At 46.2% G+C, this 13,944-nt stretch overlaps 1 protein-coding gene across 1 annotated transcript in view; it reads left to right on the forward strand.

Annotated features, from left to right (window-relative positions):
• The window catches only part of sccpdha.1 (saccharopine dehydrogenase a, tandem duplicate 1), a 32,108-nt gene that overhangs the window by 8,504 nt on the left and 9,660 nt on the right, over nt 1–13,944 (forward strand). Inside the window, exons 3-4 of the mRNA XM_072264831.1 lie at nt 10,331–10,411; nt 11,775–11,904. Coding sequence (XP_072120932.1) covers nt 10,331–10,411; nt 11,775–11,904 — 211 coding nt within the window. The remainder of the gene's footprint in view (nt 1–10,330; nt 10,412–11,774; nt 11,905–13,944) is intronic.

Consider the following 13,944-nt stretch of genomic DNA (forward strand, 5'->3'; position numbering starts at 1 on the left):
TCATGCCTTTCAACATTCGAAATGTTTCTATGAGGTCCCCCCCCCCCCCCCGCCATTCTTCTAAACTCCAAGGAATACAGTCCAAGAGCGGTCAAACGTTCCTCATATGATAACCCTCTCATTCCCGGAATCATTCTAGTGAATCTAGAATTTATTTTTGTGTAGGGCTGAAATATTGGCAGTTTTCCAGACTCTTGGTACTTCTGATTCAGAAATAGTTGGAAAATACAACTGATCTATTTACTGTCTAATAACCACTATTTTAGGATGCTAAGGTGCAAGCCATCCAATGTAGGGGCTTAGTTGCCTTTAGCCTTTTTTTCCTGAGAGAAAGTGATCATATTGAACTCCAACACCAATCACCCCCCCACCCCAATGTTATTCAGTGTAACGTTCCGTTATATTGGCTCATGTATGTCTAGGGGAAATCCAGCCCAGCACCCGCTCAACACTCCCCACAGGGTTGGTTGCCGCCCGAATCAATCATCAGCCAGCACACCCAGTAAATTTTAACAAATACACTTTATAGATATTACTAATTCTATGACATTAATATAAATTTGATACAGAGAGGAAAGTAATGAAAAGAAAAAGGCGCCAACACTTATCAAAGTCCAAGTTCTTTGCGCGCTACGTTGGAGCTCAATTCGACTTCAGACGACCACTCGAATTCCGTCGACTCACGGCTCGGGACCACCCTGAGTGATCGACTGGAGCCTCTCCACACGTCCGCGGTCTTCCTCGTCTCTCCTCCGACTCCCCGCCAAAACTCAGTCCACGGTCATATCATACAGCATGGTATCCGAAAACAAAACGGTACATAACCACCCATTGGCTAATAGAACCCTGTTATCTCATTTTAAAGTAAAACAAACTGTTAGCGCAAACTCTTTTCAGCGTTAAAGCACAACAAAGCCGCATTCCCCAGATTAACATAACAAAGTCGCCATTTAAAATGTAACAAAAGAAAGACCCCGTACACTCTCCCCCCACCACAAAAAGTCATGCCCTCATGACATTAACAGAGTTCACCAGTGCTCCTTGTAAAACACAAAACCCAACCCAGGTGCATAAAGCAGTGACATAACTTTGCAGGGCAGTAGAGATCACACCCTGCTCTCCCAGCACTATATAAGTTAGTCTTTCCGGCGGATGCCTACTCCTCTGAGGCCTCTGTACTTCCTCTGCTGACTCTCCCTGTTCAGACACCCCAGTTGACCCCTCGGGCCTATCTGTCGGACCTTCCCCTTCACCGGGATCCCTCTGCCCCTGTGAGCCCTCTGGCTCGGGTTCTGCCTCCACCCTCTCCTCCCCCAATGCCGGCTGTAATACAGGCGGCTCTGCAACACCCTCCCTCGGTTCCCCTGACTCAGTGATGGAAGGGCCAAGAGTCTCTTCTCCCGGCACCGGGGAATCAGCGAACGGAAGCAGGTACCACACGTCCGACTCATCATCTTCCGATGACGTATCCCTTCTCGAGGTGGGGACCGGCCTCGTTTTCTTCGCATCGGGCTCTTACCGCGCCCCGCGCCCTCGCAGAGGCCTCGTAATAGGAGTAAACTCCCATTCGGGCTCTGGGTCCATCTTCACCTCTCGACCCAGAGGCAACAGGTGGTTCCGATGGAGTACCTTGACAGGCCCCTGTCCGCCCTCAGGTCTCATCCGGTAAACCGGGAGATTCGGCATCTGACTCTCCACCACATAGGGGGTGGCTGCCCAACGGTCCGCCAACTTGTGCTTACCCTGTAGTCCTAAATTCCGGATAAGGACTCAGTCTCCCGGCAATAGCTGGACGAACTTTACCTTCTGATCATACCTCCTTTTATTCCACTGGTTCTGCTTGGTGGCTGCCGCCTCAGCCAACTCGTACGCCCTTTGCAACTCCCTCCTCATATCGGACACGTACTTCAGACATGGCTTCGAAGGTATTTCCCCCGCTTCAGTCCCAAAACACAGATCAATGGGCAACCTCGCTTCCCGTCCGAACATCAGATAGTAGGGCGAGTACCCCGTAGCATCATTGCGAGTACAATTGTAACAATGAACCAAATGGGCAATGTGCCGACTCCACTTACTCTTCTGTCCAATCTCCAAGGTGCCGAGCATGTCCAGCAGGGTCCGGTTAAACCTCTCGGGTTGAGGATCACCCTGCGGGTGATAGGGGGTGGTTCTGGACTTTTCAACCCCAAGCACATCCAGCAATTCATGTATAAGCCTGCTCTCGAAGTCCCGTCCCTGATCACTGTGGATCCACCGGGGAAGGCCATAATGAACAAAGTACTTCTCCCATAACACCTTCGCCACTGTAGTCGCTTTCTGATCCTTAGTAGGAAAAGCCTGCGCATATCTAGTGTAGTGATCCGTGAGGACCAAGACATTCGCGGTATTGCTGGTGTCTGGCTCAATAGACAGGAAATCCATACACACCAGGTCCATGGGTCCCGCACTCTGCAAATGGGATAACGGGGCCGCCTGCGCAGGCAAGGTCTTCCTCCTGACGCAACGGCTACAGGTCTTACAGTATTCTTCCACCTCCCCCCTCATCCGGGGCCAGTAAAACCGGTCCTTGACTAATCCATAGGTCTTCTCTACCCCTGAGTGCCCGGAATCATCATGTAGAGCCTGGAGCACAGTCTTCCGATACTTCTCAGGCATGACCAGCTGCCAGCGCCGGGGGTGGTCCGGAGGCGACATGACCCGGTACAGGATGTGGTTCTTCAGCTTCAACCGGGGCCACTCCTTCAGTAGTAGGGGAACGGAGGCATGTTTCGCCTTCTCCACCTGCCCCATATCACCCTGGCTAACCGTGTACCAGGTAGTGCCAATGCTTGGGTCATCACGCTGAGCCGCCTCTACTTCCTGGGGACTCAACTCCGGCAGCTGCCTGTTCCTCAGAGCAGTCACATTACAGTAAACAGTGGGTAGCGTGTCACCGTCAGCCCCCAGTTGATCTACTGCCCGATCCGTTCCCATCTGTGCTCCTACTTCCCCGTCGCTCCCAACTTGACACATGGCCTTTACTCCCTGGGCGGGGACACTCTTCCACTCCTCGGCCATGCCCGACTCGTTGTGCGCCCGACGAGACAGGGCATCTGCATCGATGTTCCAACTCCCTGGGCGGTACTTCAGGCTGAACTCATAGGCAGACAAGGCTGCTAACCACCGGTGCCCAGTAGCATCCAGCTTCGCCGAGGTCAGGATATAAGTGAGGGGGTTGTTATCAGTTCTCACCTCAAACTGGGCCCCATATAGGTAGTCACTCAACTTGTCCACCACCGCCCATTTCAACGCCAAGAACTCCAGCTTGTGAGTGGGATAGTTTCTCTCAGATGGCGACAAACTCCAACTGACAAACGCTACCGGCCTCAATCCGTTTCCCTGTTCCTGGTACAGAACAGCCCCCAGACCGTTGCGACTGGCATCAGTGTGTAGAACATACGGCTTCCGGGGATCAGCAAATGCCAACACTGAGGCCTGCGTCAGCGCCCTTTTTAGAGATTGGAACGCCTCCTCACATTGAGCATCCCACCTCAATCCAAAAGGCTCTCCCGGGTTCAAGTATCCTCCTACCTCCGGCCCTCGGTCTCCCTTCCTCCTCCTCCCCACAGGTGGATAGCCACACAGCAGCTGGTTCAATGGATGACTCATTTTCGCATATCCTTTCACGAATCGCCGGTAATATCTGCAAAACCCCAAAAACGAGTGTAAGGCGCTCACCTTCTGAGGTCTCGGCCAGGTGGTGACTGCGGCTATCTTATCCGGATCGGTGGCCACTCCATTTTGCGAGATTATGTGTCCGACACAACTGACTGACGTCTTGCAGAACTGACATTTATCCAGGGAAAGTTTTAATCCTTCCTCCTTCAGCCGACTCAGCACATTCAGCAGCCGCTCCTCATGTTCCTCCAACGTAGATCCAAACACTATCAGGTCGTCCAGGTACACCAATACCTCCAGCAGGTTCATGTCCCCCACTGTCCGCTCCATGAGCCGCTGGAAGGTGGCTGGGGCCCCCGAGATGCCTTGGGGCATTCGTTCAAACTGGAAAAACCCCAGGGGGCAGATAAAGGCTGTCTTCTCCTTATCAGTCTCGCTCATCGGAATCTGGTAATACCCACTCCGCAAATCCAATACACTGAACCACTGTGCACCACTCAGACAGGCCAAGGCATCTTCCACCCTCGGGACCGTATATTGGTCGGGAACAGTGCGGCAGTTCAGGGTCCTATAGTCCACGCACATGCATACCTTCCCATTTTTCTTCCTTGCCACCACTATGGGGGACGTATAGGGGCTTCGGGACTCCACAATAATCCCTGAGTCTTTCAACTGCCGCACATCTTCCACATCTGCTGGGGCCAACCGCCGCGACCTCTCCCTAAACGGGGTGTCATTTGTTACCCGAATGGTGTGCCGAGTGCTCTTGGAACACCCTACATCAAACTTGTCCTGAGAAAAGACACCCCCTAACTTCAGCATCTTCTCCACCAGCCTGCCTCCACCATACTCCGGCGGTACAGGGGAGTTTTCAAAACTAAAGGCCTCCTCGGTCAGCCGCCCCCTGTTTCCCAATAGTTTCCCTCCAGTGGGCTTCACGGGGGCGCTGGACATCACCGTCACCGGGAACAATTGCGCAAGGGGCATCCCGAGCTTAAAGGTGATCTCCCTCTCCGTTATGTTCCTTACCATCACCCCCATCCGCTGTGCCTGTATAGCTGAGGGCCTCTGCAATTCAGGTCTCACTAGCGCCCCAGCCGGGAACCGGGACTCCCTTTCCAGGTCGTTGGGGGCGTCTACTAGCAGGGCCTCGCCCGGCGGTAATCCGGGGAATCTGGGGGTCCCCATCACTAATGCCGCCTCCCCTGGCCGTATCACCTTAGGCCTCGCCTGAGTGCACCACACCGTCCCTCGTTTGCACTCAGGATCCAGCCCCTGGGGGTCACTCACTCCTTCGTACACCGCTCGGAACACGGGGTGTACCGAGAGGGTCTCCAAAAAGTTCTTCCCCCCCCCCCCCTTCTTACAGGCTCCCAAGAGCCGTCGCACCAGAGGGGAGGTAGTCCCCACCAACAGGGCAGCACCACCAGTCTCCACCAGGTCCGGACAAACCAACACCAGCGTCTCAAAGGCTTCCAATACTACCACATCTCCCTCCGAAAATTCCAATCTCACTGACAAGTATCCATCGTACAGGTAACCACCATCACTTATGCCCCAAATCTCCAATGCTTTAAACGGAGTGACTGCCAAATGTTTCAGATATTTGTTGTAGAACGACCGGTACAGTAAGGTAACCTGCGACCCGGTGTCAAGGATGGCTCTCGCAAAGATTCCCTCTATTCGTAGGGACACGCTGGAACGGGGTCCCACCAGTCCATCAGGAATTTGGGCTTGTTCTTTCTGGGGTTCCATAGTGGCTTTCTGGGAACGTGTTCCTCCCGAGACTCCAGTCCGTTCCCTCACTGAGCCTCTCCTAAGTTTCCCGACACCTCTCCCTTCTTAGTGGCCCGGGGGCCCTCCCCCCTCGGCGCATCTTGTCTCTCACAATCCTTCCGCAAGTGGCCAGCTTCCCCACAGTGGTAGCACGCCCCCGGCCACTCACATTCCCGGCGGAAATGCCCCTCTCTCCCACAGTTATAGCACCCACTACTCGCTGCCTCTCTCCTCCCGATACGGCCCCCCGGAGACCCCTTGGATTTCTCTGGTCTCACCCTGACTACCACCTCCTGAACCGCTGAAGACCGTCCCTGAGGATCCGAGCCCCCTGGTCGGCCCAAAGCACACTCCTCAGCCCGTACCTCTCGGATCAGCTGTCCGAATGATGGAGGGGGGCTCTGCTTAAATGACTGCCGTACACTCCAAGCCACTCTGTCATCCTCCGGGAACCGCTACATATCTGGCTCATCCTTAACTCCGCCACTTCGTCCTCCTTCACTACCCCTCATCGCAGCAACCCCGTAAGCTTTCCTTCCAGCCTGAAAGCATAGTCTGAGAGCTTTTCCCCTCTTCTCTGCCCCATCCGTTGAAACTCCGCTAAATGCCGCCAGGGATCCCCTGACAGTCCAAACACTTCCTCCAAAGCGTCCAAACACTCCGATAGGGAAGCCAAGAAGCGTGCCGCTCTCAGATCGCGGACCACCCAGGCCGTGCCGCCCCTTAAGCTTTCCACCAATTGCTGTCTCTTTTCCTCATCCGAAACTGGCCACACCTCTAACAATTGGGATGTATCTTCAACCCAGGTATCATAGTCATCCTCCCCTTCCGGGGTGGGCTTCGCTCCCGAGAAAATTCTCAGCTTCGGGCGGTGCCCCTCAACCCTTCTCGCCAGGGAGGTAGTGGCAGCCGTTAACTCGGCAGTCTCATCCCGCCCATGGGGGCCGGGCCTGGCCAAACCTTCGCACTCCACACCCCCACCCCTGGCTACTGGCACCTCCCTTGGGGCCTCATCTAGCTCCTCCTCCTCCGGCACCTCCTCACTTGCGCCCTTGGGGAGAGTGTGGAGACCCCACGGCCCCGCCTCCCCCAGGGCATGGACTGTCGCTGGTAGTTCCAAAGTCATGACGTCGGCACTCGTCCGCACCAACATCCAGCTAGCCTCCAGTTCTTTCCCACCCCTTCTAGCTACAAGTTCTACCTGCCCGATACCTTTAATCAAACTCAACCCTCGCACCAGTACCTCTGCCGGAATGCGATAATCGACCCCGCTTACCACACACGCATGATTCACTAGTACCTCCTCCATTTCACACCAACTTACAATCTTATCTCGATCCATCTTCACACCACTTACCACAACCACAAGTACAACTTTCCCGAAAAGTCCAAATCCCGGACGAGCCCCCACTTGTAACGTTCAGTTATATTGGCTCATGTATGTCTAGGGGAAATCCAGCCCAGCACCCGCCTCAACACTCCCCACAGGGTCGGTTGCCGCCCGAATCAATCATCAGCCAGCACACCCAGTAAATTTTAACAAATACACTTTATAGATATTACTAATTCTATGACATTAATATACATTTGATACAGAGAGGAAAGTAATGAAAAAAAAAGGCGCCAACACTTATCAAAGTCCAAGTTCTTTGCGCGCTACGTTGGAGCTCAATTCGACTTCAGACAACCACCCGAATTCCGTCGACTTACGGCTCGGGACCACCCTGAGTGATCGACCGGAGCCTCTCCACACGTCTGCAGTCTTCCTCGTCTCTCCTCCGACTCCCCGCCAAAACTCAGTCCACAGTCATATCATACAGCATGGTATCCGAAAACAAAACGATACATAGCCACCCATTGGCTAATAGAACCCTGTTATCTCATTTGAAAGTAAAACAAACTGTTAGCGCAAACTCTCTTCAGCGTTAAAGCACAACAAAGCCGCATTCCCCAGATTAACATAACAAAGTCGCCATTTTAAATGTAACAAAAGAAAGACCCCGTACATTAGTATTATAGGATATCCAATATTGCTTCTACTGTAAGGACTGATGAAAAATATGTTTACCTCCTCCCATTTCTTTATTTGCTTAACTGTAACCACATCCTTATTCTAAGAGGCTTGCGTTCACTTGAATCTTTTTTTTCCTTTTTAATACTTAAATAAACTTGTCTGTTTTTATATTCTTTGCCATTTTGGGTTATGGTTTATTTTCTCTCTTATCGTTTATGTTTTGTAGTTTTCTCCTTCAACTTAATGCCCTCTTGAATTTCCTTGGTTAGACATGGTTGATTGATCAATTAACCCCCCCCCCCCCCCAGCAAAGTATCTTTTCTCCTAAATAGGGTATTTACAGCAAAGTGATTATTCATGGAGAGTATTTAAAATACATTTGGGTTGAAAATCCTAATGGTCGAAACAATGAAGAGGGTGCAGAGGAGATTCACTGGGATGTTGCCTAGAATGAAGCATTCATTTATGAATAGATGCCTAATAGACTAAGTTTGTCGTCTTTGGATTGAAGGAGGCTGAGGGAGGATCTGAGTTGTACAAAATTATGAGGGGCATAGATAGGGTAGATTGGATGAAAATTTTCCCCATAGAAAAGGTGTCTAAATCAGAGGATATGAGCTTAGGGTAAGAAGGCATCTGAGGAAGTATTTTTTCAGCCAGAGACTGCTTGAAATTTGGAACTCATAACATTTCAGAATCAGGTTTAATATCACTGGCATAGGTCGTGAAATTTATTGTTATGTGGCAACATAGTAATAAAACTATAAATTACATTAAGAAATGTATATGAAAATAAAGAAGTAGTGCAAAAAGAGAGGGGTAAAATACTGAGTAAGTGCTCATGGGTTCGTTGTTCATTGAGAAATCTGATGGTGGAGGGGAAGAAGCCATTCCTGAAAAATTGAATGTGTGTCTTCAGCTCCTGTACCACCTCCTTGATGGTAGCAGTGAAAGAGAGCATGTCCTGGGTGATGGCGGCCCTTAATGATGGGTGCCGCCTTTTAGAGGCATCACCTTTTGAAGGTGTCCCGGATGCTGGGGAAGCTAGCATGATGGAGCTGGCTGAGTTTACAACTTTCTGCAGCTTTTCCCAATCCTGTGCAGTAGCCCCTCCAAACCAGACAGTGATGCAACCAGTTAGAATGCTGTCCATGGTACATCCATAGAAATTTGCTTGAGCCTTTTAAGAAGGATCTAGGTGGGTACTGGAATCTCCAAGGAATAGAAGGTGGGGTGAATGCTGGTGGTGACTCAAAGGGTCTGTTTTTGTGCTCTGTGACTGTTGTTAATAAGTCTTTCTGAACAAAAGGTTGGGATAAAATCCTTTTTCTTTTTCTATCTTTTTATTAATATCAAAATGTTAAACATAACATAGTATTAATACAAAGCTATTGGGATTACATTGTTAACATATATAAACTCAGTTGACACACAGGTATTAAAACCTCCCAAAATCATACAAAATATGAATATAGTATACAAAAGAAACAGAAATAGCATGAAAAAAAGGAAAAAAAAAATACCCCCCAAAAAAACTAATCTAACAATGCTAACCAACTAAACTAAGGAAAAGAAAAAGACATGGGCTGTTGTATAACATCAAAAAGAACCATTAGTGTTGTTGACTCCGCTCCTGTCTGCTTATATTTAAAAGAAATAGAATAGGTTTGGAAAAGGTCAAATTACATCATATGGAAGTAAATGGCCTCCAAGTCTTTTTGAATTTAATAGAAGGATCATAAATGACACTTCTAATTTTTTTCTAAATTTAAACACAACATAGTTGGAGAGAACCAATTAAATGTGGTGGGAGGATTGATCTCTTTCCAATTCAGCAAAATGGATCTTCTAGCTATTAGTGTAAGAAATGCAATCATCCAACGAGCTTGGGATAAAATCCTGTTGTCACTTAGTACAGTAGGGCTGGAAAACAAAGAATGAAAGTGATTCACTTTGGAATGTCAAATTTGAAGGCAGAATACAGGGCTAATGGCAGGATTCTTAGCAGTGTGGAGGAACAGAGGCAACTTGGGGGTCCAAGCCCATAGATCCTTCAAAGTTGCCACTCAAGTCGATAGGGTTGTTAAAGTAGCATATGCTGTGTTGGTCTTCAATAGTCAGGGGATTAAATTCAGAAGCCATGAGGTAATGTTTCAGCTTCGTAAAACATTACTTAGACCACACTTGAAATATTATGTTCATTTTTGGTTGCCTCATTATAGGAAGAATATGTAAGCTTTATAGAGGATGCAGAGGGGATTTACCAGGATGCTGTTTGGATTAGAGATGAGGAAAGGTTGAACAAGCTAAGGTTTTTCTTTCTCTGGAGTGAAGGAGGACGAAAGGAGATTTGATAATGTAAAATCAGATAAAAACGGCAAGTTCAGTCAATGGGGAGAATTTATTTGTAATATTCGTTAATATTATTTGAATGAGATTTCTGTTTTGGAAATATTTGTTTAATCACTACTCTGGTATTACTCAATCTGTAAATACATTTAAATGTCATTTTGTATTGGGTTTATGGCCAGGATGTTAACTAAAAGATTGACACTTTAATCATAGTATATAATATCTAACTGAAAAAAGAAGCACATGCTTATATTTAAAAATAGACTAATTTTTGGAAATACAAACAGAAGATGCTGAAATACACATCTTGTCAGGCACCAGAGAGAAGGTTGTAGGTTGATGGCATTTTACTAGGACTGGCCAGTTTTGATACTGGCATGAAAGAACATATTTCAGAAATTATTAAATTTAAGTGTTGAACTTAATTGTTAGTTGGAAGTTGGGGTATTGTTCTTTTTAAATAATGAAACACATTATCCTTAAAGTTCAACTTGACTTTGTCTGTCGATAACTTCTGAATATCTTTTACAGTACAGGTTTTTTGGAGAGCCGGTGGTGAAGGCCTGTGTTGAAAATGGAACTCACTGTGTTGACATCAGTGGTGAACCTCAGGTATTGATATTTTTCTGAAGAAACTACTAAATTTAGCTATCTCCTAATATAAAGATACTATATAAAAATACTGAAGAGAATTTCAAAATTTTCTGAATGAAATTGTGCATCTTCCTTATTATAAGTCCACAGTCTTTCTATGCCTGTTTAATTAATGGCATTTCTGTGGTTCCATTTAGCTTAAATCACTAATATTACTTAATCATTGCTTATCTGGAGTATGAAGCAATACTTTGATCAATGGGTAAAAATGCAAAAAAAAGTCATAGTTCATAAACTTTGACCAGTAAAAAGCCCATTTGATCACGTACTGTCTTAATTGTTAAGGAAAATATATTTATTCGTACCTCAAAGTTCAGCATTTTTTAATCTCTTATGTGCCCCAATGCATTAATTGGGCTTCTTTCTGATTTTGCATACTACCTATTGGTAAGAAACACAACAGAATATTTAGCTCATAAAGGCAGTTCTTCAACAGTGTTCTAACTTGGCCCTTTTTGAAACATTAGTCTGTTTTTCTCTTAAAAAGTCCTGGTTTATTTAACATCTCTTTCCCCTATTCAGCATTTGCAAAGCTTCATCTTGACTATTTTAATTATTGTTGATGTTTCTGTGTAATTAATCTGAGAGTAATAAAAACATAGAATTATTGAATTGAATAGCACAGAAACAACCTTTTGGCCCACTTCGTCCACGACCACTGTGATGCCTTTTTAATGCTAATCACATTTTCCTGCATTAGGTCCATATCCCTCGACACCATTCCTATCCAAGTACCTGGCCAAATACTTTTAAATGGCCTCCATCACCTCTTCTGGCAGTTTGTTCCAGATATTCACCACCTTCTGTGTGGGGAAACCCTTTCCCTTAGATCTCCTTTAAATTTCTCATCTCCTGCCTTAAACCTGTGCCCACTATTTCTATACTCCTCTGCACTGAGAAGATTCTGATCATCTTCTGTCTGTCATAACTTTGTGAACCTGTATGAGGTCATTCCAGTGTTTGATAAGCCAATCTACCCAATCTCCCCTTGTATCCAAACAACCCTCTGTTCTTTGACATCCTGGTGAATGTCTTCTCTACTCTCACGATTACTACTATCTTTTTCCTGTAGAATGGCAGTTAGAACTGTACACAATACTCGAAGTGCAATGTAGCCATTGTTTTGTATGGCTACAACATAATGTCCCAACACTTGTACTCAATGCCTTAGCCTACAACAGCAAGCATACTGAATGCCTTTTCACTACTTTATCCACCTGTGTCACCACTTTCAAGGAGCTATAGTCTTGTACTTCAAGATCCCTCTGTATGTTAACGCTTCTAAGGTTCCTGGTATTAACATTTGTTTTGTCATTCACAGTTCCTGGAAGGCATGCAACTAAAATATGACAAAGAAGCTGCTGAAAAAGGAGTATATGTGGTTGGAAGCTGTGGCTTTGATTCTATTCCAGCAGATATGGGTGTACTTTACACCAGGGATCAGTTGAAAGGTAACTTATAATGTGTGGCACTTGGTTATCAATCAATTACAGTACTGGGCTGAAGATAGAGACGTCCAAAGAACCCTGCATATGGAGAGAGATCAAAGGTTGAATAAAGAATGGAAAGGAAAATATGTTGTTTAGAAAACTGAAAACAAAGAAAGCCTGGGGAGTACTTGTATAGATTGGAAGGGCAAAACAGCAAGAAACACACTAGCAGAATTTCTATGTTAAAGCAAGAGGGTAAACGGAGTAATAGCAGAGCTCAAAGGGACAGTCTGCTTGGAACCAGGTGGCATAGGTGAGGTCTTCAATGAACACTCCTCATCGGTGTTCACTAAGGTGGGGGCTGTTGTAATTAGGGAATTTAGGGTGGAGGAAAGCATGGTGAAATACTAAAGCAAGGCACATTTTAAAAAGGAGGTATTATACATGCCTTAGTGGTCTTAAAGGTTCACTGATCCCCAGGGACTGATGAGCAAAATGTCAGGCGCTGCTATGGAGGCAATTGAAGAGACTGGGGTTTAAGGTGAGAGGGGAAGGACTTAAGAGGGATTTGACGGACAGTTTTTTTAAACAAAGGGTGGTATCCATGTCAAATCAGCTGCCAGAAGAAGTGGTGGAGGTAGGTACTATACTAACTTTTCAGACAGTAGAACAGCTACATGGATTGGAAAGGTATGGGCCAAACACTGGCAATTGGGATTGGCTTGGATGGGGTATCCTGTTCGACATGGATGAGTTGGGCTGAAGGGCCGGTTTCTGTGCTGTGACTCTATTGAAGCTCAGGGAGATATTTTCAAATCTTCACTGGGCATTTCTGGGCACCAGGTGAATAGAGAATAACAAATAGGATACTCTTATTCAAGAAAGGCCGCAGGTATAAGCCAGAACTGAGAATCTCAGCAGTGGTAGGGAATTTATTAGAAACATTAATCTGCACATAAAAAGGCAGGGATTAAAAGATGGTCAGCATGGTTTAATTAGGGGAGATCTTGTTTAATCAAAGTGATTGAATTTTCCAAGTGGTAACAAAGTGGCTTGATAAGAGTGGATATATGAATTTCACAAAAGCCTTTGACGAGATCCACGAGTGAGATTGGCCCAAAGGAATCTAGGGCAATTTGACAGATTGAATCCATAATTGGCTTGGAAATAAGAGGCAGAGGGTGAGGGTTGAGGATTATTTTTGAGATTGGAAGCCTGTGACCAGTGCTGTACCACAGGATTGGCGCTGTGAATGTAGGTGTCTGTTATATACGTGAACAATTTGGATAAATTGTAGGTGGTATTGCAGATAATGTTAAAATTGATGGTATTGTTATTAATGAGGAGGGTAGCCTTAGGTTACAAGGCAATATTAATGAGTTGGTAAAATGGGCAGTGCTATGGAGGATGGAATTTGATCCTGATAAAAGTGAGCTGATGCATTTTGGGAGGATTAATAAGACCAGGACACATGCAGTCAATAGTGGGACCTTTCGGTATATTGTTGAACAAAGCGATGTTGATGTTGAAGTCCATGGGTCCCTGAAACTGGGACAATAGGTACCTTCATTATCCGGGACATAGACTATGAGAACAGTAAGTTTATGTACAACTTTATAGATCATTGGCTCTGTGTGTGGATCTAACCGGCATCCTTTGGGAAGAATGTGATTGCACTGGAGAGGATGCAGAAGAAATTTGTGAACACAGTGCCAGGAATGTGCAGGGACTAGACAGGCTGGACATGTTTGATTTTCTTGTAGCAGAGGAGCCTGAGTAGGAATCTTATAAGGTAAATTTTCCCCATAGCAGAGATGATGAAAACTAGAGTGTGCACGCACCTTCTCTAGTCTAAATTGGAGTTTGCTTATTGATTCTAGAATTCCTTGTGCATCATCTGCCCTGAGAAGAATCTGAAATGCTTGCCTCCTCGTGCAGCCTGTAAAATTAAATTCTTAACACTCTTTCATTGTTCAAAATTTGTCTCATTATTTGGGCAATAATAGTCTTTAATTTAATATACCTTTAGTGAGTGATCCAGAAATATGGAAAATATTTAGA

Source organism: Mobula birostris, chromosome 8, assembly GCF_030028105.1.
Source record: "Mobula birostris isolate sMobBir1 chromosome 8, sMobBir1.hap1, whole genome shotgun sequence".
Classification (NCBI taxonomy): Eukaryota; Metazoa; Chordata; class Chondrichthyes; order Myliobatiformes; family Myliobatidae; genus Mobula; species Mobula birostris.